Source organism: Strix aluco, chromosome 1 (assembly GCF_031877795.1).
Source record: "Strix aluco isolate bStrAlu1 chromosome 1, bStrAlu1.hap1, whole genome shotgun sequence".
Taxonomy (NCBI): Eukaryota; Metazoa; Chordata; class Aves; order Strigiformes; family Strigidae; genus Strix; species Strix aluco.
The window spans coordinates 42739332-42765960 of NC_133931.1; the positions used below are offsets into that span (position 1 = coordinate 42739332).

Sequence of the window (26629 nt, forward strand, 5' to 3'; positions counted from 1 at the left end):
AAGTCTGAGCTGGTGCATTTGTTTATTATTGCACCATACAATACTGGTTTAGTGGGTGAGGCTACCCCCAGCCTGAGAATCCCTGCATCACAGTGTGTTTGCAGTATGGATGTGCTGTACTCACCCTGAACCTCCTGGTGAGCAGGGAGGGGGCTGGGGGGAGCCTTCTTAGGTAATGCAGCCCTGAGGCTTATCTTCACTGGTTGTTTGCCTAAAAATGCAGCAGTGCAACACTGCCGTCTCCATATGGATTTGAACCTAAATGTGTGTTTGGAAGGGTGGACATAGGCAGCGTTGTCTTCCTAATACAACTTGCAGAATACTGAAACTTGCTACAAAGCAGAATGTGTTTTTACAAGCTGTGGGATGTTGTTACTGGTAGGAGTGGGAGAATTTTGTGTGATCTGTCCAATATGCCATTAAATGCAACCAAGTCTGTTAACTTCAAACACCAAGAAAAGTGATTTTTGTGCCTCGTTTCTCCTTCTTGTACTTTCAGTACCTATATAATCTTTCCCCTCAACATCCTAAAACTTTAAGTAGCATCTAAGGAAATATATGCAATGTTTGCCCATTTTCACTAGAAAAATAAATCTAAACTAAAAGCTAAACTTTGAATTCAAATAAACTCTTCCTCTTCCCATGCTGCATCTCCACAAATCTTTTTTGCACATCTGAAGAAGGGAGCAGGATAGACAGGTGAGTTATTTCCCTGGAGCAAGAAGACAAGAATCCTGTCCTGAAAAAAATCTCAAATCTGTCCTAAGACATAGGAATGTTTACTTGAACACCTTAACTGTAATTGCTCTATACAGGCAGAAGGATTTTTCTCCCAGCAGAAGACTCAACATGAATAGGAGATGATAAACTAGAGCAAATCAAGATGCTGACTGATGTGCTTGAACATGAACAGGAATTCAAACCATGGTCTTGCATAGTGCACTCCAGCAATATAAGCTAAAACTCAAAGCCTGAGCTTAAGTCGAGTGAGAAAAGGAATTCATAGAAAGGGCCATGAAATACTTAAATGGACACAGATGAAGAAGAAATAGGAATTAAGAGTAACTAGGATCTGAAAGCATTCTTTGTATCGAAGAAACTATGTCGAAGGACTAGACAGCATCATTCTCTGACTATCCTATCCTATTTTTCAAGCACATTAGCATCATCATGGAGGGTGTCGAAAGAAGAGCAACAAAGCTGGTGAAGGGTCTAGAGAACAAGTCCTGTGAGGACCAGCTGAGGAAACCAGGGTTGTTTAGCCTGGAGAAAAGAAGCCTCAGGGGAGACCTTATTGCTGTCTACAACTACCTGAAAGGAGGTTGTAGCGAGGTGGGTGTCGGTCTCTTTTCCCAAGTAACAAGTGATAGGATGAGAGGAAATGGCCTCAAGTTGCACCAGGGGAGGTTTAGATTGGATATTAGGAAAAATCTCTTCACTGAAAGGGTTGTCAAGCATTGGAACAGGCTGCCCAGGGAAGTGGTGGAGTCCCCATCCCTGGAGGTATTTGAAAAATGTGTAGATGTGGTGCTTAGGGACATGGTGTAGTGGTGGACTTGGCAGTGTTAGGTTAATCGTTAGACTTGATGATCTTAAAGGTCTTTTCCAACCTAAACGGTTCTAAGATTCTATGATCAATTAAAACACTTTAGTCATCTGAATTTGCATGACCTTTTAAACCCCATGCCCTCTGATACCTGATTCTAGGGGTTGTGCTGCAACTCAGAACAAAGCACTAGCCTTGGATAGGGGATATGTAAGAAGAGCACTGCTTATCTTTCAAAGCAGAGATTTCGGCCTGTATCTCCTATATCTCAGACAGCTGTTAACAGTTTGCTAACAAAATTCAAAATTTTTTCTTGGGCTATTTCATCCTGCAGCAACATCCCTGTATTTTCTGCAGCTTAGCTGAAGTGAGCTGGAGTAAAAAATAATTTCTATTAGTTGTCTTCTGTTACGGTTGTCTTAAGAATATTTTCTAGGGCCTCAAGGTGATAGAAAAAACTATTATTGGGAGATGTGAGTGGTTTTGAATGATGTATAAGACAGTGATTTTTCTAACGAAGAAAATTTAAACCATTTTTTCCAGAAACATTATAATACTGCTCTAATAAAGAGCAGTTATTATAATATTATTTTAGAGGTCCCCTCTAAAGTTTTACTCTTTTTAGAGCAGTGTTATAGAAACTAGCAGAAACTAGTTTCTTTTCATACAAATAAAATTGTAATTGTGGATCAAATCACTCCATTGCTACACATACTTTCTAGCCTCTCCATCATACAACAAAAAAGAAATGAAGACCAGCAAATGCAAATGCCCCGTGCCTGCCTCAAAATATAAACAGCATTTATGAATCTTTTTGGGTATAGCTTGCCTAATGAACAATGCAAAGAAATCCTGTTTCTTGAACTTTTTGCATATAAGGTTTATCCAGCTCAAACTAAAAGATTTTGCATTGGGGAAAACCATTCTAGTGGAAAAATAAATTAATTGGAGAACAGTGCAAATATAGTTATACAAACGCACAACTGAACAACCACAGCAGTTGAACAGGCAGATTATGTAAATATAAAAGACAGCCTGAAAGAGCTTCCAGCCAGTTCTGGCTGGGTTGATCTCACCTGAGGTCAGGGGCATGGTTCATGGCGTTGTTACATTTCCTTCCAGCTGCTAGTGTAGCTACATGAACCGGGGTCTGGAGCCACGCCTGGTGTACCCGGAATACCCCTTATTTCTTAGATTGATTTTTATTTTTCTTCTTTACACATAGATCCAGGAATCATATCCGAGGCTGCAGGCCAGTCAGAAATACCGTAACAGTGCTCAGAATGTCATGTCCAAGTGGCAAAGCGTTGGGAACAACGCTAAACGCTGGTAGTGGCTGTGGCGCTGCTGGGCACAACTCAGCACTCGGGTACCAGAACTGGAGCAGTATTGTTGAAGGTTAAACTTTTAGAACAACATAGCAATATTATGCTTAAGTCAAGAAAGATGTTCTTTGTGTATGTTAAAGGCAAAAGCATCCCTAATCAAAAGAACAAGGGGATAGCCTTCTTTGAGCAAGGACATCCTGGAACAATTAGACCTCGAAGAGGATGTATTGCCAACTTGGCAAGCAAACTCAAGGTCCGTGTATCCTTAGCTGAACTATCCTCATTATAATACTAAAAATCACGCCTATAGGTCAAGAAGACCCTTGCCCAAGTGAAGTATTGTCAGCAGTGTTACATGTAAATTACTAAACAACTGTCATAGAGAGGATGGACTTGGAAAATTACTAACTCTGCAAGTTTTGTGTATAAATATAGCACAAAAAGTCCCGTTGGTATGCCTGATTTGTGGGAAACCACCGAGCACCTAGGCTCGCGCAGTCCTAAAACCAGTAAGCCACGTCTCTCCCGGGTGAGTGATTACTGACCTACTGCACACCCGGTGATGAATCCGCTTTTCGGACAAGAGTATGACTGCTGCTGCGGCCCTTGCAGGCATCTGGGGCGGCTGGAAAAGGGCAGCTAAACCCCGGGTGTAGCGCTTGCCGCTGGTGGGGAGGCGGTTCGGCGGTAACCGGCTGACAAAGGCAGCACCGGTGATTGCGGGGAGCCCGTCCGCCCCAAGCTGAGCGGCTGCGCACCGGGCGAGCGGCCGTGAAGGGCGCTGCTCCAGCGGAAGATTTAGGGCGGCAGACGAGGCAGGGACACCAAAGGGGGCCGGTCCTGCCGAGCCCGGCCCGGCCCGGCCCGCTCTGGGCCCGCGGCCGCTGCCAGCCCCCTGTCCAGCTGCGACCCCCACCCGGGCGGCGCCGGGCACCTCCCGCCAACCTGCCCCGCCCCGCCGGCGGGGAACGCGCGCCCCCTGGCGGCGCCCGCTGCTCCCCCGCCGGAAGCGCCGGGCGGTGCGTGCCGGACGCCGTCCGGGCGGCTCCCGCGCCCCCGGTGGCGCGGAGTTCCCCCTCCCCTCCGTCGCCGCCGCCGCCCTCGTTCTCTCCGCCGCCCCCGCCGCTCCCGCCCGCCGGCGGCACGGTGCCCTCCCACCTCCGCCCCGCTGCGGGGAGCCGCCCTATCCTGGCCGCCCCGCGGGCACCCGGCCTCCGCGGGGGCGGCGGGCGGAGAAGTAAAACCAGGCCCCGGCAGGGACGTGGGGCTGGAGCCGGAGCCGCCGCTGCCAGGGGAAGGTGAGCGGGCGCTGCCGGGCGGGCTGCGGGGCCCCCGTCCCGGACCTGGCCCCCGGGGAGCGTCCCCGTCCCGTCCCGGACCTGGCCTCCGCCGCGGCCCCGTAGGTCCCCGGGCGGGAGGTGGCTCCTGTCGGCCACCCCCGAGCTTGGGGCCTTGCCGTAGTTACCGTCGGGACGGGGACTGCGGCCGGGGCGCGGTGCGGGACGGTGCGAGGGCCGCCGCGGGAGGCGGGGAGGCCGGGGGGAGCCTGCCGGGGGCAGCCGGGCTGGGCTTGCGTCCCTTTCGTCAGAGGAAAGAAGCTCGACCCGCCTCCAGCCGCCTGCAGAAGGATGCACTGTCCTGCTGTCACGGAAACAAGAAGCAGGCCAGTTCTTGGTTCAAAACATGGACGAAAACACCCTCTGACTTGTAGGATCTCTCCAGTTGCAGATGGCATTAGCAGGACTATCAGGGTCTTCTGTTTTTTGGGTTTTTTTTTTTTTGTGTGTTTATGGTGGCATTGCTAATTCTGTTAGAAATAATCCCCATAACTGAGTGATGCAGCGTAAAGTGGTGTATTTCTGTTGGCAGGGGCACGTTGTGGCTGTTGCTCTGCAGTATTTGTGGAGATACTCGTATGTTCTCCAGAGGTTCCACTTACACATTTAATATACATGCTGAAATCATGCTGTGTGTGGTTTTACAGCGCTATAAGTTGCTTTCCGTAATTGCTTCTTCCAGCATGATCAGTAGGGTCTCAGTGAACCCCGTCTCTGCTGACTACAGCTGAAGACCACTGTTGTAGTTTAGCTAAAGACTTTTCTGGGTCATATGCTAGAACTCAGTGAAAGGAATTGTATGTTAACCTTGTTTCCATTTCACTGTCAACATAAAGCCTTACGCATAAGCATAAGTCAGCATACACTGTCATTAGTCAAATGAGAAATTGCATCTCTTTCATCTAGTGAAAATACATATATAAGGTGCTCTATTAGGAAGTCAGACAAATTAAAAATACCGAGTTTGAACTGCACAACAGGAAATGTGTTAGTGATGTTGGTTGAAATAAGAAGACCTTTAAGGGTATGCTCATATTACAGAGCGATTCTGCCTGTAAGTTGGTTAAGGGTGAGACTTAGTACTGTACCCCGTTGTAGTTTTTAGGTTTGGATGGTGGCAGATGTCAGAAAACCTCTGATAAGGAGGGCAGGATAGTCTCTGTTTGAATGGGGTCCTAATCAGAGTGACATTGCTGGTGTTTCTAGAAGACAGTGTGCTTTATCTTGTAATTTTAACTCCTCTGGGCAGTCACAGAGCAGAGAGCTGTAAAGTTGAAACAGACCAAAATTACATTATCCATTAGTAGCATATATGAGCTATGTTGGACCTTTATTCAGTGTGGAGCATCCTGTGCTTTTTTTGATCACGGAGACAGAATCTGTCTTCCCTTCTTCACTGCCATTGCCTTTGGCAGCGTGTTCAGTGTGGTGGTAATGTAAATCACACTTGGGCTTGGATACAGAGTATTTTTGTGGACGTACCATGTGTGATCAGAACAGATGCTGGACTTGTTACAGGGGGAGCAAAGTTACAGGAGATAAAGGCCTGGAGAAGGCCTTGATCTGGTGGATGTCAAGTATGAGTGAGGATGGCTGTCTACATTTTGGGCTATGTTAGCAAGGCCTTAGTCATTAAATCGAGTAGGTATTTGTTACCCTCTTTTCAGCACTTCTGAGACCACAAGTCCAGTTTAGAGCCCCACAACACAAAAAAGATGCCAGTGAACTGGAAGGGGTGCAGAGAAGGGCCACTGACATTGTTAGGCGGCTGGAGCATATGGAGTGTGTGGAGAGGCTAAGGGAGCTGCATGTGTTTAGCCTGAAGAAGAGAGGGGCTTAAAGGGGATCTTACTGCTGCTCTTAATGAGTGGTTATAGAGAGGGGAGAGGTTGACTCTTCTCAGCAAAGACACAGGAGGCAACAGGCATGAATTGCAGCAAGGGGAATTCTAAGTACAATAAGGAAAAACATTTTTACCATGAGCGTGGTCAGGCACTGGATTAGGGGCTCCAGAGAAGCAGTGGGATCTCCATTCATGGAGATACTACAAACCGGACTGGACACAGCCCTGAGCAACCTGATCTAACTCCTTAGCAAGAGTTGTACAAGTGCTGTCCAATGAGTCTTTCCAATATAAATTATTCTGTGATTGTTCTCAAGATGAGGAAACAACATTGTTCAGAGTACAGTTGACTGTCCCTAAGAGAAGGCAGTACTTTAGATGTTAAGCTCTGCAGCTGGAAGCAGAGATGTCAGATTTTAATTTCTGTTACAGGATAGTGCATGGATCTGCAAGTAAATTTATAAAACTGCAGTGATTGCATCTGAGATATTACATCTAACATTACAGGCAAAAATCCAAGTAATACTTTGCGAGGCTGACCTGTGGACAGGACTTTAAATTCACTTGAGGGTTTTGTGTCTGGAGAAAGCCATAAACAATAAAAAATATAATAGGTGGGAGAGTATAACTTAAGTAATCTTTAAAGCTATATAATCACCTCTTGAGTTTTGAAAAATGTGCCATAACCCATGCACCGTATTGTTCTCTAGCTAATAGGTGAAACTACTGGAGAAGTTCAGGCATAACAATCTGATAGTGTTGAATGCTACTCCTAAATCCTGCTTGGTCTCACAAGTTGTGTTTCTTGTACTTGCTGTGGGTGTTTGCTGCCTGACAGGTTCTGGAGTTCGGCTCTGGTATCTGGAATGAGAAAGAGCTTTCTCTTGCTCTCCCACATGTGCTCTCTCTCTTCTCTCCTTTCTCCCTAATTCACACCCCCAAACACACATGCATGAAATCAGGAAAGTGCATGTCACTAATGCTACGTGCTTATACATCGCTGAAGAGGAATGAGCTGCTTGTCACATTGCCCTCAAGAACATGCTGAGGAGCAAAATGTTGTAAGCCTGAATTAGTGGAACAGGTATGGATCATGAGAGCAAAGTCCTTGTCATGAGATCAGCTTTCTTCTTGTTAATAGGAATTATCTTGAGCAATGTGGGTAGAGACCAATTTCAAAACAGAAGGAAAAGGAACATCCTTGCTTTATCAGAATGGGAGGAAAATTTGAGACCAGGAAATAAGTGAGATAAGCTCTGTTCTAGTACACGTTTCAACATCTCAGCAAATGTGGAGTAAAACTGGTCTGTTTCATAGTTTTCATTGTTATTGGGGTTCTGTTAGTATTAGCAAAATTATCTTATGAATTTCACTCACTTGTTGCTTGCAAAAACAGAGGAAGCGTAAAGGAGACGTATATCTATCTAGGCATAGGAACTCTGCAATCATACATGCTGTAAGTCACATTTTGATAAAAAAACCCCAAGCTTAGATTCTTTCACAAATTATTGTTCTTAATCTGTTTCTCTCTACAAGTCTACATTATACTTGCAACATGTTTTTCTTCTTGGTCCTGACTAACAATTGCTTCAAGCCTTGACCAAAACTTTATATTCCAGACAAGGATAACTTTTCCCCCAAGTATTATTTATGTTGTTCTAGAACTGTAGCTAGGGTAGCCAAGCATACAGCTTGTCTCATGTTTGTAAGATGAAGTGAATAGCAAGTTTTTCCCTAAATCGTACAAAACTAAGAAAAAAACGTTGCACCAGAGTTTATAGAAAGCCTGAAATATCAGCCCAGAGAGGTCTAGCCCTGAAACTTCTTAGGAGCTGGCACTGGAGAAGAGAGATTCTTATATATAGACACAGTAAAGCCAGAACAGCTAAAACTTTTAGAGGACTTTTTGCAATCTTTTTTCCTTGTCCTTTCTCTGCCTCTCTGGAACTTGGTGTTTCACAATCTGTAAATTTCCAGGTACAGTTAAAGGTCTCTACAGGAGTGAGACTTGCTTATTTGAGACCGTCTTTTTCCTGAGTCATCGTATGCTTGTGGATAGTGGGAGTGTTCAGTAGGTTTTTTTAATACCACTGAAGTTGAGATTGTGCTGTTGCCTGTTGTAATAAGTGCTTGGGAGAAGGTTTTGAGTGTACTGGGTATTGTGTAGAACAATAAATTAGACTAATACATACAGCTTTCTGAAAATTTAAAATACAGTATAAATTGATATTGGTAACAGTATAAATATTTTGGATCTGCATACGTTGAACGGTTTTTAATGAGATAAAATCTTAGCCTGACATTAAGGACTATCTTTCTCCATTAGAATTGTCAGCATTTTGACTACACGAAAGAAAAGGACTGAAAAAATTAAGTAAAAGTTTTGCTGTATGAACCATTATGTTTCTAATGGGTGCTGCTGGGATGTAGGGTAAATGGTATATGAATAAAATGCATCAGAGCGTTTTTTTGTGTGTGATTAAACAGTATAGGCAGGTCTACCTTTTTGAGGATTTATTCATCTGCCTTTATTTTTTAATTAAACAGGAGATGATAGGTGGAAATGAATCCTGTACTGCAGGACCGATTCCTATTTCCTACTTAACCTGCCTGACTTACATTCTGGGAGAATGGACTGGCGTGGAGCATATTGAAGATTATCTGAGTTATGCAGTCTACCTTTTATGGGTGCTTTTTCCACTCGCAGTAGTTTTTCTACTTCCGGGAGTTATCGTCATCCTCTTCTATGTTTCCATTCTCCTTCTTCATATTTATAAAAGGAAGAATGAACTAAAGGAAGCTTATTCCAATGATTTTTGGGATGGTGCAAAACAAATGTTGGCTACCCTGTGGGATGGACATGGAAGAATATGGCATGGTAAGTGAGATCTGACCTCTCATTAACAAGTGTTGAAGCTCTTATTCCTGGTTTACCTTTCATGATTATCAATATATATGTGATTGTTTCTGCTGTTGCATGAAATCTAAAATTCAGGCCAATTTTTTTTCCTGTTTGATCAATGATTGCCAGTGGTGCTTGGGGAGAAAAAAAAAGCCATTGAGACTTTTTTTGGATGTAAAATTTTATGTCTTATACATTTATTCCTTTGCTGCTACAAAATGAGATCTTTCATCCAGTTGAATATATGCGCAATTTTTAAAAATGGTTTAATTTTTTTTTATTTGTACTTTTTATAACTACTCCTGGGTTTCCTCATTCCGGAAGGACCTATGTTAAAAATTAGATCAATTAACTATATTATTTAAGCGTCAGTATATGAACGCTGGAAGTTAAATACCAGTTCCCTGATAGCTAGTATGTCAGCATGTTAGCATAATTTAATTGCACTTAACCGGTCTTTTACATGTAATGCCAAATGATGGCTAAAAGGAGCACTTAGTGTCAGTTCACTCACTTGTTGCTACTTCAGATTGACTTTAGAGCCCAGAAGTGTTACGGAACCCTACTTTTTAAATTTTCTGTGTATTTTTGACAACTACTTTCGCTACTAGAATGTCAAAACTAAGGGCTCTGTTCCTTGTCCTTCTACTCTTATTTCTTTTATAAAGACAGACTTAATAAATGATTTGGCTTTTCTTTCTAAGGAAATCATAAGCCTCTTTCAGAACCATTCAGTCTAGATGCAGCTAAAGGAGAAAGAGACGTTTAAGAGCAATTTACATAAAGAACAAATCCTCCTTGAAAATCATCTCTATTTGTTCTCTAGTCAAAGGGAAGCGGGTTTTCAAGGCATTGATAACCAGATGGTGCAGCGGCTGTATCAGATAGGCTTTGTAAGACTAAGATGTAACTTTCAAATCTAGGAAAGTACACTAGATCAAAATCAACAGCTACATCAAAGAGCTTAAAATGCTCACTTCACAATAAAAAGCTATTTACTTTTTTTCATAAGAAAATGATTTTTTTAAGGCCTTGGCTTCTTTCATCCTCAGTAACTTTTTATAAGGTCTAACTTTTTATTTGCGCAGAAAAGATTCTTATTCAGTCTGTCATTGACCATTGTGACTTTTTTCTGTCCTGCCAACTGCTTCCATGTTCTCTATACACTTCTCTTGCTAAAGAATGAAATGTTTTGGGGTTATTTTTTTCCCTCACTTGATTAATCAATATATCATGGGAAGAACTTGTCATCCTGAAATCTCACAGCATTGGAAGAAAAACAAACCAAAAAACCAACCCCACAACCAAAACCACCAAGACCAAAACCCAAAACTGGCGCGTGATACCTGTAACTTTACATATATTATGCAAATGCTAGATGTAGGTATCATTTTGGTTATGACTGGCTGGCATGGAGCACAGTTAGTGGTCCCTTGGGATGGTACAGATGATATGTTTCCAATATGTTGCAGCTTCACAGCTGTAAAAGTAAAATAGAGGGAGAAGAGCCAAGAGTACCTTCAGAATTAAACCAAGAATTAATAGTATGGGAATTGCAGACCTGATTAACTTTGGAAGAAGTGACAGGGTTTGGGTTTTTGTTGGTTGTTTGCTTTTTAAAAAAAAACACAAAAAAGCTACTGTAACAATACTACTCAGTATTAACTGAAATGTGTTTTGATACTTTGTGTTAACTGAATATATTCTGCACTGTTAAATTAATTAGAAATGTAAGTTCAGTAGCAAACTTGTGTGTGTTTATGTATGTTTGAATTAAGCATATAAAGGCCCAAATAGCTTTTAGTACTTAGTGATGGAAAAATGGAGCAAGTATAATTGAGAGAAATAACAAAGATAAGTTTCATACCCTCGAGTAAAAGGACACATGTAAATGGATGTTGTCACATCAAATCTTCTTAAACAGTTACTGGTGGCAGTGAACTTTGAAATGTAAATAATAGCTTGAAATAGTTGTTTCACCACTCCTATGCAATCCTTATTGTGATTTATCGTGAATGATTGATTCAGAGGCCTCTGCAGCCTTGAAGACAGTGAACTGAAAAAGTAAGGAAAAATTATATAGTTCATTACAGTGAGACTGGGTGTTTTGTTTCCAGGGTGCGTGTTTTGTTGTTTTTTCTTTCTTAAATGTGGCTCTTTTGCTTTAATGAAACTTCTGTTTCCTGTGAAAGCAACTTCGTAAATACTGCAAGTCACCTCTTGACTTTTTAGCAGTCACTTTGCTCTTACAACTTCTCAATGCCTATTGGTTTCAGTTTGCCAACTTGCCACAAGGTAGTTTCTTTGAATAGAATTGTATCAGACTTTGACATCTGTTGTGCCTTTAACTCCTGACAGGTTATGAGCTTCATGGTGCCGAAAATATTCCTGAAGGACCAGGGCTTATTGTGTTCTATCATGGAGCTACTCCTGCTGACTATGTCTACTTCATGGCTAGACTTCTTATACAAAGGAAGAGATACTGCCACGTAGTAGCTGATCATTTTGTCTTTAGATTGCCAGGTAACATACTTCATTATAAACAATCAGTTTGAGAACTCTAATTTTTTTTTTTTTTTAGGTGTAATTAATAAATATTGTGCCACAGGAACACAGCTCTCAGAACAGACTTCAGACAAATTTAGTGAAAGTGTTGAAGTACAGCTGTCTCTAACATGTTCTTTACAAACACGAATGAGTTTGAGACTGGCCTATGCAAGGATGGGTCATATTTCTGGCTGGGCAACACCTTCCAAAGACTCTAGGGTATTTAGAAACAAAGAGAAGGAGATCATAGGAGAAACAGATGTCTCTATTAATCAGTATCAAAGACTTCAATAAGACGTTTCTCATTTTGTTAATATAGGTAGAATGAGTGGTGTAACATAAGCAGTGCCCTTGAAGTTGACAGTATTAGTCTGGGGAGACCGTGTATTTTCGTATCCCACCCAGTTTAGTATGGTGGGCAGTGGAGCCTGTCCACAGCAAGACAGTTCCAAATAGAATCTCTTTTTGAGAAAAGCTGTAGGAATGTCCAACAAATTTGTGTGAAACATGAGGTGAAGCATGAAGAAAATGAAAAATACATTTAGGGCAAGATTTTGGCTGGACAGCGTAGTGAAAAACAGTGCTGATTTGTGAAACCACATGAATGGTTTGGTTTTTGTGTGTGTGAAGTACAGTAGTACCCAGTTCTTTTCTCAAGTTCAGTTTGTGACTATAAACCTCGTAATTAATTTTGTGAATTTACAATAGTGTTCTGTAGTGTACTGATGCTTTTAGCAGAAACAGCTTGTATCAGAAAACTTTCTTTTTGCCAGTATAGTTTTATTTCAGCCTTAATCCCTGAAAACGGAACTTTTTCATACTGATAACAACATGGCTTTGCCTCTGCAACTGCTTTTGCCCACAGAGTAGGATTTGTCAGTTGATTATCAAATCTTCTGCATACAGCTGACTAATGTAACTTATTTTGTAATTTAGATTTAGCTCCATATTATATCTATTAATACTTATGCACAGTTGTTTATCAAATGGGAGATTATTTTGTTTTTCTCCATTTATGCTTTAAAATAAGGTTCTAAATGTGAGTATACTTATGAGTGCCCCAGATATGATTTAGTAGCACTGCAGAGATATCTGGCTGAATGGCTGGTCTCAACGAATTGGGTTCAGCAGTACGATGTCTAGCTAACAGCTGGTTTCTACAGGCATTCTTCAGGGATTGATATGTGGACTAGCACTGCCTGATGTTTTTATTGCACACCTACATGAGGGGTTGGAGCACGCTCATGGGAAGTTCACTGACGATACCAGACTGGGAGAGCAGTCGATACACTGGGGGTTAGAGCTGGTATTCAGAATGCCTTCACAAAAATGAACTGGGAGAAACATCACGAAGTTCAGCAAAGGCAAATGTAAAGTTGTGCATCTAGGATGGAGCAATCCCATGCAACAGTACCCTGGGTAGAAGGTGGCTTTGCAGGAAAAGACTTTGGCATTCTAGTGGACAACAAGCTGAACGTGAGTCAGTGGTGTGCCCTTGCAGCAAAGATGAACTGCATGCTGACCTTTTTTTAGCAAGCATGCAGCTAGCAGGTTGAGTCAAGAGTTTTTTTCCCTTGGCTTGGCACCTGTGCCAGCACATCTTGCAATATGGTGTCCAGTTTTGGACTCCCCAGTACGAGACAGATATTGACACACTAGAGCGTGTTCAGTGGATGATGGGGGCCTGGAGCACACAGTGCTCGAGGAGAGTCTGAGAGAACTGGATTTGTTTGGTCCGTACCAGGCAAGAGTGGGGGAAGATATTGCTGTCTTCAGTGACCTAATGAGAGGGTGCAGAGAAGAACAAGTCACACTCTTCTCACAGGTGCCCGGTGATAGAATGAGAAGCAACAGAGACAAGTTGCAACACAGGAAATTTAGATTAGATGTGTGGAAAGGTATTTTACCATGAGGGTGATCAGACACTTGAGCAGATTGCCTGGACAAGTTAGGGAATCTCCATTCCTGGGACTTTCAAAACTCTGCTGGGTGAGGCTCTGAGCAGCCTGGTATAGTTGGACCTGCTTTGAGTGGGAGGTTGGCCTAGATGACCTTCAGAGGTCCCTTCCAACCTACATAATTCTCTGGTTCTGTGAATGAATTAAGGCTATTCAGGGAAGACAAACCCAAAGAGCCCAGATAATGTTTCGGATTATGTTTCAAAATCTGCACAATAATCTATGACTGGCAACCCAGATAGATGCCACTTCTCTTGTGAATCAAACCAGAAAGACTGCTGTATTTTTATCCTAGTACTAAGATCTTGATTAAGTCTTCAGATTAAATTGGTTGCCTTTTCAGAAGATGTTTTAGTTAACCAAAAGTCATTATCCTCAATGCAGGAGAAATGTCAGGGTGGGTGGGGGGTGTGTTTGAGGAGTCTGTAGGCTGTTAGACACACTTAGATTAGATGATTTAATGATCCTTCTGTTTTTATGATTACTGAACTTACTATGAATAGCTGTGAGGAATGGCTTGTCCCGTGAATCTGCATCTCAGGTCCATGCCAGTATGCAGTTGCCAGTACGCAGGCTCATTGCATCCTCTGTGTTTGGGCACTGCTGTCCTGGATTAACTGCAATTAACTGGAGTGTGTTTGTAAAATGTTGCTGTGCCTCTTAAGGGATGCATGAGCCTGCAAGGGGTCAAATGTGCCTCTCCCTACTGCTTAGTCTTGAAAGATACAGCTTGATAACTTATGGAAGGGAATCTAACCTAATAGGAGTTCTACAGATATCAGGAGATTCCTACTGAACATTGCCTAATGCATCTTTCTTTCACATCAGTGCAAAAGGAAATTGTTTCACTGTCTCAATTTATACTGTATCAATACTATGTATGCTTCTGTTGCTTGCATTTTGGGGCAGAAGCATATGAAATGTAGTCCTGTGGCTTCTTTTTTTCCTTTTTCTTTCAATTAAGAGAGGTTAGTCTCAACATTCCAATGGTTTCTGGTTCTTTTAGATTCTTAGCTGTGTAATGCTCAGGTATACATTGATTTCTCTCAGGTTGAATTAAGAGAAAATCTTTTCTCAAAAAGTGCAGTGAGGACTGAGATTTCACTTGTGTTCTTCTCCATCAACCTCTCCTATATAGTATAGGCCATGTCTGCTTCCTAGTGTCATCTGGGACTCCTCTTTAAAAGGTTGCCTGCTATTTTAGGGATCTAAGACAGTCCATCTCCTGTAACGCCCCAGAGGAAAGGAGCTGTGGCTTCTTGTCTGTTACGTACAAAAGGCGTTGCAGAGTGTCTTGTGGACTAGATGTTCTGCAGATACAGATACCTACATAACATACATATTACCTAGCATACAGTTACCTACAATTGTGGAAGGTTGGATTCAGTGGTCTAAAATTATTCCTCTCTGGTCCTAAAGGTCAACCATAGGAAAAAGATGACATCCTTGCCATCTTGCTACCTGGTAGCTGACAGCCTCTATATTACAGTCACTGGGACTAAGTTAGAGAAATGTATATAGAGCACTTATTGAGATAAGTGTTAAATGCATTACTGGGTACTCTCCATTTTCAAACATTGTTGTGGACACATTGTGGAAAATAGAAAAGAGTGTTCTGGGGCAAAGGGCAGAGTTCAGATTGAACTGTGGAATAAAATTAGTTTTGGACTTCTTGGTATTTGGAAAAATTAGCATTCCTTCATGGTCTGGAAGGTGAAAAACCTGTGTTTAGGTAGTTTTGAGAGTTGTTTTGTTGTTTAAAGTGGAAAAATAGATTCTTGGTCATTTCATGCATCAGTCAGGTACTACCCCAGTGTTTCTTTTGACTCCATGATGATATTTGCCTTGAGCACAGAGTACCTTGGCTGTCCCTTCAGGACCACTACACTAGTTCCTGTCTCTCTGCTGCTCCATCGGAGCCAGATTCTTCCTCTTTACTACTGGATTAGAGATATTGATAGTAATGTGTGATCTGCTGGCTAGGATATGAGATACAGCTCAGAATATCAGACTTATACTAAAAGTCAAGGGGGGAAATATGGCTGAGAAATTTTGTGAAGACTTGAAACCCCACCACTATTCTGTATTACAAATTTTTGCCTGTATGCTGTCTATAGTCTGTTCTTTTTTTTTTTTTTTTCTGACCTATGAACTGGACTTATGGTGTTGCTCTGTCACACACTCCCCCCTTCCTCAGCATCTCAAACGCAGAAAGGAAAACTACTTTAACAGCTTCTGCTTCCTTCAAGTCTCTTTTCCTGCTTGGCTCAACCCCTCTCATGACTCTTGTCTCTCTCTCTCCTGAACTCACTGACAGAAAGGTCTTAGAGACAGGCAGCTTCCTACCACCAGGTACATTACAGAGAGCTTTAATTAGTTTGGGAATGTAAAACGTAAAAACCAGCTATTGAAGATCCCACAAAGCACATAACAGAAATTAAATTACTTTAGGAAAACTCTATTTCAGCTGTCCTCTGTGCAAATGCTACTAGATGAAGACTGCTAGGGTTGTCAGCAGTGTGCAAGGCAGGCACAGCAGAATGAGACAGGTGTAAGGCAGCTTGTGTTCTGTTGTCATGTTTATGGACAGATCCTTATTGTGTATAGATACAAATCAGGAGTAATTATACTCACACCACCTACAAAGACTAGTTAGAAATCAGAGTTTAGTCAAGAATAAACTAATGATAGGCTGTCTCATGCTCTCCTTCCCAAGACCTTAGTTTATGCGGGCTGTAAGAGAAGACAGATCTCTGTCGTCTTGATTATATTTGGACACCTCTTCTGTGTGTGTGTGTGTGCGTGCGTGTATGTAACAAATGTGTGTTCATAGTAACAACTATTCATTTGTTAATCTGAGGTTAAAATATTAAGATCTGTTATTCAGGGGCAAACTTCACTAGAGCAGTTCTGTGTCCTTGTCTATGACTGATAAGGTTGTTTGCCTCAATGGGAAACTTCAGGAAAGAGAAGTAATCTTTCCCATACTGCTCAGTCATCTAAAGTTCCTATTTTGGTATGCAGTATTCATAAATACTGTATAAATTTAAGATTTATTGAATCAAGTGAACATGATCGATTTCCTGCAAACGGAGGTTTATGCTAGTTATGTTCTTTCATATTAGACTAGTTGGCTAAATGGATCGGATACGCGGCCATTTGGTGCTCGTAAGCAAATTTTTGATGTTCTGCTGTTTCTTGAAGAGTAGGGTCAGTGTGACATTTCAAATTCAAGTTGATATGAGGAGTTTACATAACTTTACAGTTAAAAACTTCAGTAAATGAAAAATCTTAACCGAAGATGAATATACCCAATCCAGTCTTTCCTGATGATTCTCTGTGTGAAAGCTGTCCAGGTACTCACAGACTGAACCAGGGAGTCAATTCCTGCAGTGATCTGTAACACAGAGAATGCTGCATTTTCTTTGTCATTCTCCTTCTTGTGCACAGACTGCTCTTTGTTTGCCAATCACAACAATTTGCTGGTATTTTCTCTTGTTGCCCTTTATTAGGACTGTACTACATTTGAAAAGTAGAGCTTGGGCAAAGAGCCAGTGTCCTGGGGCCGACTTGACAACTCCTTTGAAGGGACACATGTCACAGAGTGCTTGCCAGTTTTTTCCAGTTTAGTCCTGATTGTGAGATAGCACCTGACTTTACTATGACAAAAAGCCACTGAAAACCCTAAATCTTCAACTACTTAGACGAAAATTTATAAGCAGGACTTAATGCTTCAGTCTCTCTAGAAACATCTTTGATTTGGGGTTACAGGTTATTAAACAAGTAAGTTTTAGCCATTCTGTTCTGTGTTGGGAATCTGTACTCAGTGGTAGTATGAATTAACATTTTCTCATTTAATATTATCTTACCCTACAGGTTTTAAAATATTGCTTGATGTACATGGAGTTATGCATGGACCAAAAGAAGAATGTGTCACGGCTCTGAAGAAGGGCTACCTGATAGCCATTGCCCCGGGTGGAGTTCGGGAAGCACTCTTTAGTGATGAAATGTATACAATTATCTGGGGTAATCGGAAGGGCTTTGCTCAGGTGGCCATTGATGCAAAAGTGGTAAGTATGACAGATCACAGAAGAGAAACAAAGAATGCTAACTTATTAGTACTTTCTTCCAGGGAAATCTGTTTTGGTTATTATGTATTTGGTGTTACATTGGTGAATGTTGTGAGTGTGGTCTACTTGCTCTCATACCTACATTTCAAGACTCTTTTTGTTGCTTTCGATAAGAAGGCTTTGGAGTCAGCTAAGAATAGTGTGGTCAGAAAATCCAGCGTTTAAAAGAATGAGAGGTGAAATCCAGGATGGTTTCTATATTACAAGCTTGTGCTGTTTTGCACATACCTGGTCAGGATTGTGATGGCCCAACCCCTGATCAGAATGGTTCAGAAGCAACCGTGCATCAATATTTCTGTTTCCCCTATCGCTCAAGTATCCAGCACAGTATAGTCTCACTGGCAATATGTACTGCATTGGCATTTTATGGTAGTAAGGAATGCCTGGGGCATACAGCAGCAGCAGGAGATGCTGTTCACTAGTGTGAACTGTCTCTTCAATTCTAATATATATCATTGTGCTTGGTCAGCAGGCAGGTAATTATTGAAAGGTGCATAAGTGTATGATATATTTGAATTGTAACTATTTTAATAATCATTTCAGAGTCCCTCTCATTCTATATTTGTACTTGAAAGATGTGTGCATATGTCCATAGGTCTGCATATACCTCATTTGAAGGGAAGTCTTACACCAAGAGTTTTATATTTAGGTACTGTCAAAGACTAGTTAAAAATCTCTGATTTTATACAGAAATAGAATGCTTTTAAGACCCAATTTTAAGTGTACGTCACTTTTCTCAAGAGGAAAATAACACTGTTCAAACAGGATATTTTTGACAGGTTTAGATTTTACTAATGTATTGTAATAGCATATGAAAGGCCATACTTGGGATTCAACGATGGTTGTACTAATTATATTTATTTTATTGAATGTGTGTTCAGTTCCCTTTACGCACTCACACAGGTCTTGCAGGTTCATCCCCCCCTTCAAAAAAAACCTGAGAGGTGCAGTAGAAAAGGAATAGTGTCCTAGGCAGTCTGAAAGTGGGGAAAATCTCTTTAGATTAAAGATTACCTTTAAGTCACCTTTAATCATGAGCAGAACTCCTCATGGAAAGAAAAATGTATCTAAAACTGGGACTTTCAACTTCTTGAAGTTGTCTCATTTCAGCAGTTTGCCAGAATTTTTGTCATATAAATCAACTCGGTACATGCAAAAATCTCTACCTCTATGTCAAAAGTAAGATGTTCCAAATAAGATGGTTCTAAAATAAAAAAGTTTGTTGCCATTCAGTTTAGGCAACTGCACTTCTTTTCATTCTCTGTAGTTGCACTGGATTATTTACAGACTCCCCACCCCAGCCCCCAAAACCTAAAACTTGATACCTGTCTGAAAAGTTTCATTTACTAGGTCATCTCCATGCTTGTTTAAAAAAAAAAAAAAAAAAAAATCTGAACGTTTGAAAATCCCATGAAGAGTTCTGTATTTCTGATGGATGCTCTGTGCAGTGAGTACATACTATAGAGTGATATTAAAAAGCTTTATGTAGTAGTCAACCCCCGACAGCTGTTTGCAAGTTCAAACACAGCAATAAAAACTTGAAATATTCGACACCGTTCCAAATATTCATCAGCAGAAATAAATCATGGACATGTATTGAATATGACCCATCATGTGTGAACTAATACAATCAGCATAGCAGAGACGAATCAGATGAGTTTAGTGTCCCAATCCTGTGAATTCTTCCCTTTAAGCATAACTACAAATTAGCTAAGAGGTTTAATAGCTTAAGTCACAACTGTGCAAACGCTGCTAGTTGAGGGGAGGCTTAAATGCTCCATAGGTTATGAAATCCTGGACTGTTTTGAGGAAAATGGACTTGCTAAAACAGTGATACTGAAGTTTCATGGTATTCTCCAGCTTAAAACCTTATAGCAGGCGTTTGCAGAAGAACTTAAGAATACTTGTTTTGCTCTCTATATGTCCTTGTCTGAGAAACACTTCTGAAATTAATTGTTGGATTTAAGTGAGGTAGAAGTTTTTTAGATAGTGCTATCTTCATTAAATTCTTAATTATTTTTTTTCCCTCCTAGCCCATCATTCCTATGTTTACACAAAATGTTCGAGAAGGCATTAGGACATTAGGAGGAATAAGTAAGATATTTTCTATTTTTTTGTAGTTTATTTTTCCATATGTGTTTAGCCTATCTCTGTAGAAATAATCCCCATATAAATTTGAGATTTGACACAGCGTTATTTCTGGAGCTTTGTTCTCCAGTAAAGTTCAGAGATGTTATGAGGATTTAATATCAGCATTAGATGTGGTAGTGGCTCGTCTAAGTTATTCTCCACATGACAGTGTGCCTTCACAGAAGCAGTAGGAGAAAGGAGCCAGAAAAAGGCAGATAGATTTAGAGCACTTTTTTTCTCTGCTTATATCTGCTAGGCCAACTCTAGGTTTTCTGTCTGTTAAGAAGCAAAGTACCACAGAGGTTTGCAACTGACATGTAATTTCTTTAAATGTCCTCCTAAAACTCTGTGCTTACACCTTTACCTGTACATAAACTTCGAATAGTTTGAAATATATTTAATCTGTAGTTGGTTTACTATTCAGCACTAAACCTGTGGTTCTTCACAGTACCTTGCATTTGCCTGGTCTCTTTCCTCATCTTTGTGGGACTCGGAGCCAGCACATGAATAGATGGGGGTATGCCTGAAGGGTCCACCTCTGGGTGGACCACATTTCCGCTGATCTGCTAGTGTTAAACCCCCTTTTTTTATATTCTCCAATTTACTATCTAGCAGAAAGGGCCTGAAGAGTCTTCTCCATGCTGCATGTTCTGCCTCAAGTATGGCATCATCATCTTCATCAGAGGATTGCAGGCAAAACAATTGTGTTTCTCTCCCCCTCTGATTAAAAGCTATATATTGCACTGAGAAAACCAAGGCATCTGATGTAGACACGCAGAATAATTCACACATTCGTCAGGTTGTACAAAAATAAACAGCAATTAATTGGTGCTGTGTTCAGGAGAATCTTCCCAAACAAGCAGAAATTTAAGCCAAAATCATTCATGCTACTTATATTCTACAGCAGAGCTGCTAGAGGAATTGAATTCTGTTGATCACTGGAGGTGTTACTCTAATTTCAATAGTTTTGGAATATTCTTTGTTCTTACAGGTTGTGTACAGAAAATTCCATATCTTGGTCAGTAAGGATTTTCTTATGCCCACACCTCAATTAAAGGAATTTCTTGTCTAAAATTGAGAGAGAGAATATTAGCACCCATTCTGCAAGGAATTTTTCTGGTTGCGTTTGGGCTAGATGCTTAGAAGGTGGCATGTGGGGAAGATGAGTCCTCTTAGAGCTGATAGAAATAGCTGGTTTTTCTCTCTCTTCATACCGTTTCACTGCAACCAGTGTGTGATCTGAAAGAGCAATTCAGTGTTTTAGTTTTATCTGTCTAAAGGCCAGTCATGCTATTTCTGATCCTCCAGACCTCAGCAGGACTGAACAGAACAGTCTTCCGGTACTAGTTTCTTATGCTAACCTGTAAAATTAGCTGAACTATAACCTGTATTGTGTAGCATTCCCTTCCTCTCCAGAGAGGCAGCTACTGGATTTTTTTCCTCTTCTTCCTTCTCTTTGCAGCTACTCTTTGGAGGAGAGATTTCACACCAAGTTAGGGTGGAAACAAGTCTGATGTTAGCATTAACACAGCTTTTAGGAAATGAAAGTTGAGGGTAGAATAGCACTTGAGATGACACATTGTTTGAGAATCTGGGTCAGGGGCTGGATTACTTAACAAGATAGTTTTAGTTTTAAGACTTAGTGGTGAAAAAAAATTTACAGAATAATCTCAGTCTCTCTTTTTTTTTTTCTCTTTCTCTCCTCCCCACCCTCCCTCTCCTTCTGCTGCTTTCCCCTTTCCCCCTAAATTTTTTCACATTAGAAATATTTAGGTCACTATATGAACGTATTAGGTTGCCAGTAGTTCCTATGTACGGTGGATTTCCAGTTAAGCTTCGTACATTTATTGGAGAACCCATTCCATACGAACCAAATATAACTGCTGAGGAACTAACTGCAAAGGTAAGATAGATATTCATATATATATTTAATATATTGACTGTTGTGATAGAAAACACTGGAATATTCTTATTAAGTGATTTCTGCCTTGGGGCTAGTTACAGAAGTTGGTGGAATCATGGTAAGCTTTGGACTTGCTTAACTGAATGCCCTTCTTAAATGCTGTCTTTTTATTACTACTTGCAGATGTTCTAGGCCTTTCAAAGTCAGTACTACACCCTATTATTTGCTTTAGGGACTGAAGAAATTCAGTCAGATAAGACTGCCCTGGGTTGATAAAGACATAAGCACTTCACCCAGAGAAATTGTTCTGGTTCTTGGTCTTTTCAGAAAGATACTAATGAAGCCTTTCAAATATAGCACATCTGTGTTTACAAACTATTGAAATTCCATACCATAAAAAAATAAGGTAAATCATTTCACTGCTTTGTACAGTGTGTTTCCATTTCTATTTCCTCTAGCTTCTCACCCAACAAATTAACTTCTGAATGTTCCCCTAGTTCAGATTTAGGTGGTTTATCGAAAGGATTGTCAGGTCCTCATGTTCATTCAGTTTATTAATAGGTTTCACAGTGCAGAGACATAAAACAGTTAAGTGATGGAGCAGTCAGATGGAGGGAGCTGAAATAGCCATTTCTGAAAGCTCCACAGATGGTCACTTCTAGCATTCTGAAAACTTCACTTGAGAGAAAGACATTTTTCTTCTTGACCGTACAGGTGTCATTTTGGTTGTCTCTCCTCATCTGTTTACCTTCTGATTAGATCTCTGCAAAATGACATCTTAAAATGTTGATCTGCATTTTCTTATGCCCTGGTTATGGAAAACTGATTGTTTCTTTTGGGGGTTCAGTCTGCCAGGACTTCAGAACTGTTTGCTTTCAGGAGAGAATGTCTGTTTAAATGACTTTCAAACATGCTTTGGCATCTACATTAGTGCCAACCCTCACTTGCTTCTGGCTTAAGTGCAAATTCTGCTAGATAAAGGCTCTAGAATGTGAATCCCCTAGAATCCTAGTTAGAGTGATTTTAAAGTTGTATCTCATGTTTCGGCCTATGGCACAGTATGCATTTTCCCATTGAAATTAATTAAAAATGAAGCTCAAATTTTTTACCTAATAGAAATTTTAGATCTGTAGAGACACTTAGGACTAGATCTATAAAGAGATGTGGGCAGGAACCTTCTTCCAGGACTTAACAATTAATCACACTTCATATAAACAGTGGGAACTGAACCAAGAATCACGTTTCCCCTTGCTGACCACTGGTTTACAAAGGCAAATAGTTCTGTGTTCTGTCTCTGGCCTTAAGAATTCAGCAGCCTGTGCTTCTCTAGGCAGAATAGCAAGGTTACAGCATGTCCTCACCATAGCTTTTGCATATTGCTCTGGTTTTGAATGTTCCCCAAAGAGCTTTTATATAATAAGAATGGCTGCTATTAACTTCTTGGCCTGCTGTGTTTTTGAGTGAAAGTGAATGCTGCTGTCATATGCAGTATTTTAGGTGTGGTCTAAGTGTGCTTTACAGGACCAGATCCTTCAGGGGACTTGGGTGCCCGGATAATTACTTTGTACGAGCCAAACGTGCTGAGACACAATTGTGTTGTTCCAGTGTTGCTTCTGAGCATGTGTAGAAGCAAAGCTCTTGCGTGCTGGAAGAGTGTTACTGATGCAAACCTGGGCATAGGCAGAAGTTTCTGAGTTGCAGTACAGTGTGCAGGCGCTGACATGCTTTATAGATCTAGGTCTCTTCATTAATTTACTCCATTGTCATTTTACTATTGCGTATCACTAATAGAGCTTGTGAACACAGCTACCAGAGATAAAAGATACTAGTTTATTGGTCTGTTTCTTGGCAGTGATCCCACAAACACTCCTGTGGGCTTAAACATGGGAAAATAGTAGTTTGAACTTGCAGTAGTTCTGCAACATTTTAAAAGGATGAAAAAGAGCCTAGAAATTGTGTTAATGTATGAACAATATAAAGATGACTTAATCTGACCAAAAACTTTTCTCTTTCCCTACAGACAAAAGCAGCACTCCAAGCTCTAATAGAAAAACATCAGAAAATACCAGGAAATATATTTAGGGCTTTAATGGAACGATTTCAAACACAAAAGAAAGAAGATTAAGGTCTTCTGAATAAACTACTATTTAGTTACAATATTCTTAAAGTCATGTTTGTAATTTATTAATTCTTCTAATAATAGGTTTTTAAATACGGTCCTAATGATACTGCTGTGTAATTTAAGACACTTTCCCTTGCCCTTCCCCCTGTCCAGTATCAAGCTCAGGAACCCATACTTCAAATAATCCATGATGGGGCAAAGCTTAGTTTTTGATAAATGCATTCCTACCTTGAAAGTGTGGTTTTTTTTTTTTTTCAAAAAATGACACTGCAAGTGTTTATGTACATGGTCTCTTGTTTGTTTGTTTGTTTGTTTGTTTGTTTTGTTCTTCCTACCCCCACTACCCCCTGGTTGCTCTTTAACCTGAATGTTAGAGCTAGAGTCTTACTGTCTTGATCATCATCGCTGTAACTAGATTTTGCAGGCGAGATTAATGCTGTTCAGCATTTATGAAAGCTTTCTTTAGGTTGTTACTCTTGCCCTGCTGGAAAACACATTCTGTGGCCTGCAGAACCTCCAGCTATGCCTGCAAAACCTATGGTGTTTAGTTTTACTGAGTAAGCTCAGAAGAAGTTTGGAGGAGTCAAAATTTATTAGAGAACTGCAGTGAACCAAGGAAGTTTGTTATGGAAACCACTCTGATGCCCTACAACACAGCTGCTATGCCAAGCCAAGCCATTTTGCGTATCTGCCCTTGAGTAGAAAGCTGTCCCGTATACTTCTCAGTGAATCTGCAAATTTCCTTTAAAAGTATTAGCCAAGCATTTGAACTTTAAGATGTGGAAATGAAAGTATTGTTTTAGTAATGAGCTCATAAAGGTTTATTTTGAAGGAAAGAAAAAAAAAAATAGTACAACACTCCTTTTAAAAGTAGTAGTTCTTTTGAAAAACAGGATAGACATTCCCAAATACCCTTTAAATCTAGTATATGTGTAAACTGTTAAACATCCATATTCTTCAAACACAGTTATTTACGTAAGTTACTAAATTGGGGGTGAGAGGGAAATCCTATATGCTTTCCTTAAGTGAAAATGATTGAATGAACAGGAAAGAGTTGCAGGATTGGGCTTTTGTGCACTTACAGTAAATTATATTCTTATATTTTTTCTGAACTAAAGCCTATGCTTTTATTGTCCAAATAGGAAATGTCTGAAATATTTCTTCTGAATGCCAGCAAGTTTAATCTACAGTTCTTAAATTAACATCTGGGACCTCTTTAGTTTTGGGATGAGGACAAATTCCTTAAGGAAAGACAAAAGAGGTTTTTGCTGTATTATGTGATCTCCTTTCAGTATTGTTGGGGTTTGACCTTTAAAAAAACCCCCAAAACAACAAACCCCCCCCAACTTTTGAAGGAGCAGTTTTATTTAATTTAGTATCCATTTCTCCCACTGTTTAAGCACATGCTTTGCTTTATACTCTTTTAAATGTGTAAATTAGTGAGATTATGTAAATGAATGTGGATGATTCCCTATGTTAGAAAAATATCACTTTATGGGAAAGAGTCTATAAATTATGGCTTGCAAAAAGCTCATTTTATGATATTTTATATCAAAAGCATTTTATGTGGTGTTGAATTAAATCTTTTAAAGCTTGGGGAAGAAACATATAAAAGCAAATTCCCATTCTGAAGTTTTTTTAAATTACTTGGGTTTTATTTCAAGGCAAGATTGTGTTCTTTTTAATTTATCAAAATGTTTTTAAAAAATATTATGTTAACACTATGTCATTAAAAGCGATAATGCCAAATTCTTACATTGGAGTATTAACTTAAGTATGGCTTTGTTTTTACTGTCCATTGTGAGGAAAATGTGCATCAGTCTATATTGTGACATTCTCAAAGGCAGCTGAACATATTTTGTGTTGAGGTTGCGTATATGTAAAAGAAAACTCAGTCTAAAAGTGTTCGTTAAAAATGTTCGTTAAACATGAACAGACATTTGTGATCTGAGAGTTTGTAAAATTTATTTTACTAAATATGTGGGCTGTTTGATGCAGTTTTGTCCCTTTAAGTATTGAAAGATGAGTATAAAAAAAAAATGAAGGGCAGTGTTGGTATTCTTCAAGTGTTCATATTTGTATAGGCCTTTCATATTTATTTCTCTATATAAAACAATGTATAGAAGACACCTTTAGAATAAAATTGACAACTGGAACAGGCTTCTGAAGTTTTGTGTTGTGTTTGAGCTAAATGAAATTATACATGGCCTGCCCTGCTGAACCTTCAGTGGTTTTGAGCAGCACATAATACCCTTGAGAAGCTCTTGCCTAGTGTCTGAATAGGAGTGGAAGGATCAAAGCCCCAGAAGGAATGAATTAAAGGAAAAATAATTCAGACAACAGTGGAATAGAGGACAAAAGTCACATAAACCATAAGGTCCAAGTTTTAAGAGTTGTAATCAGCGCTGCAGGAGGCCTTAACAAGCACTGCAATACCACTTCAGTTACATTTAAGATTCCACAACAGAAAATATGTCTGACTAGTAAGGTTTATACATATTTGGTGTGTAAATGATTACCTACTTTGTTTCATTGAAAAAGGGGGCAGGCCTGGAGAGAGACTATTACAAGTAAGGCTATAGACCAGGCTTTAGCTGATTTGGTTTACCGTGCATCAAACAGAAGTATTTAAAGGAAATTTTAGCGGCATTAGACTAGACCACTGATTAATCCAAAGGTTAGCCTTTGGGTTTGCTGAAGACATTCCAGGTTTCTCCATGCGAAGAGCATAACCAGGATATGCAATTTTAGGTTGTTTGGAAGTAGAAATGGACCGACTGCTGTACTGACAGATATTTGTCATTATCTCTCAGCAAGACCCAAACCTCCTACTGGCCAATTTACTGTCCTGTTGTGTAATAGCAGAGCTCAGTCTGAACATCT

General features: G+C 40.3%; 1 protein-coding gene across 2 annotated transcripts; it reads left to right on the forward strand.

Moving 5' to 3' along the window:
* The first annotated feature begins 3919 nt into the window (after positions 1–3919).
* On the forward strand, positions 3920–25906 carry LOC141921099 (DGAT1/2-independent enzyme synthesizing storage lipids-like). Of its 2 annotated transcripts, none has more exons than XM_074819099.1 (7): positions 3920–4172; positions 8602–8932; positions 11315–11479; positions 17338–17531; positions 19625–19685; positions 21485–21624; positions 23645–25906. In XM_074819099.1, the coding sequence occupies exons 2-7, from the start codon at positions 8605–8607 to the stop codon at positions 23747–23749; spliced, it is 993 nt and encodes a 330-aa protein (XP_074675200.1). In that variant the 5' UTR covers positions 3920–4172; positions 8602–8604; the 3' UTR covers positions 23750–25906. The 2 variants fall into 2 exon arrangements, with proteins under 2 accessions (XP_074675200.1, XP_074675210.1); XM_074819109.1 differs by lacking the exon at positions 3920–4172 and adding an exon at positions 4722–7138.
* Positions 25907–26629: the final 723 nt, after the last annotated feature.

What these genes read in the sequence shown, in the direction of transcription:
- LOC141921099 (XM_074819099.1), top strand. Translation starts at nt 8,605, where the DNA reads ATGATAGGTGGAAATGAATCCTGTACTGCAGGACCGATTCCTATTTCC. An exon ending in TTTTGTCTTTAGATTGCCAG is followed by an intron (nt 11,480 to 17,337) that starts GTAACATACTTC and finishes CTTACCCTACAG; the next exon opens with GTTTTAAAATATTGCTTGAT. An exon ending in TGGCCATTGATGCAAAAGTG is followed by an intron (nt 17,532 to 19,624) that starts GTAAGTATGACA and finishes TTTCCCTCCTAG; the next exon opens with CCCATCATTCCTATGTTTAC.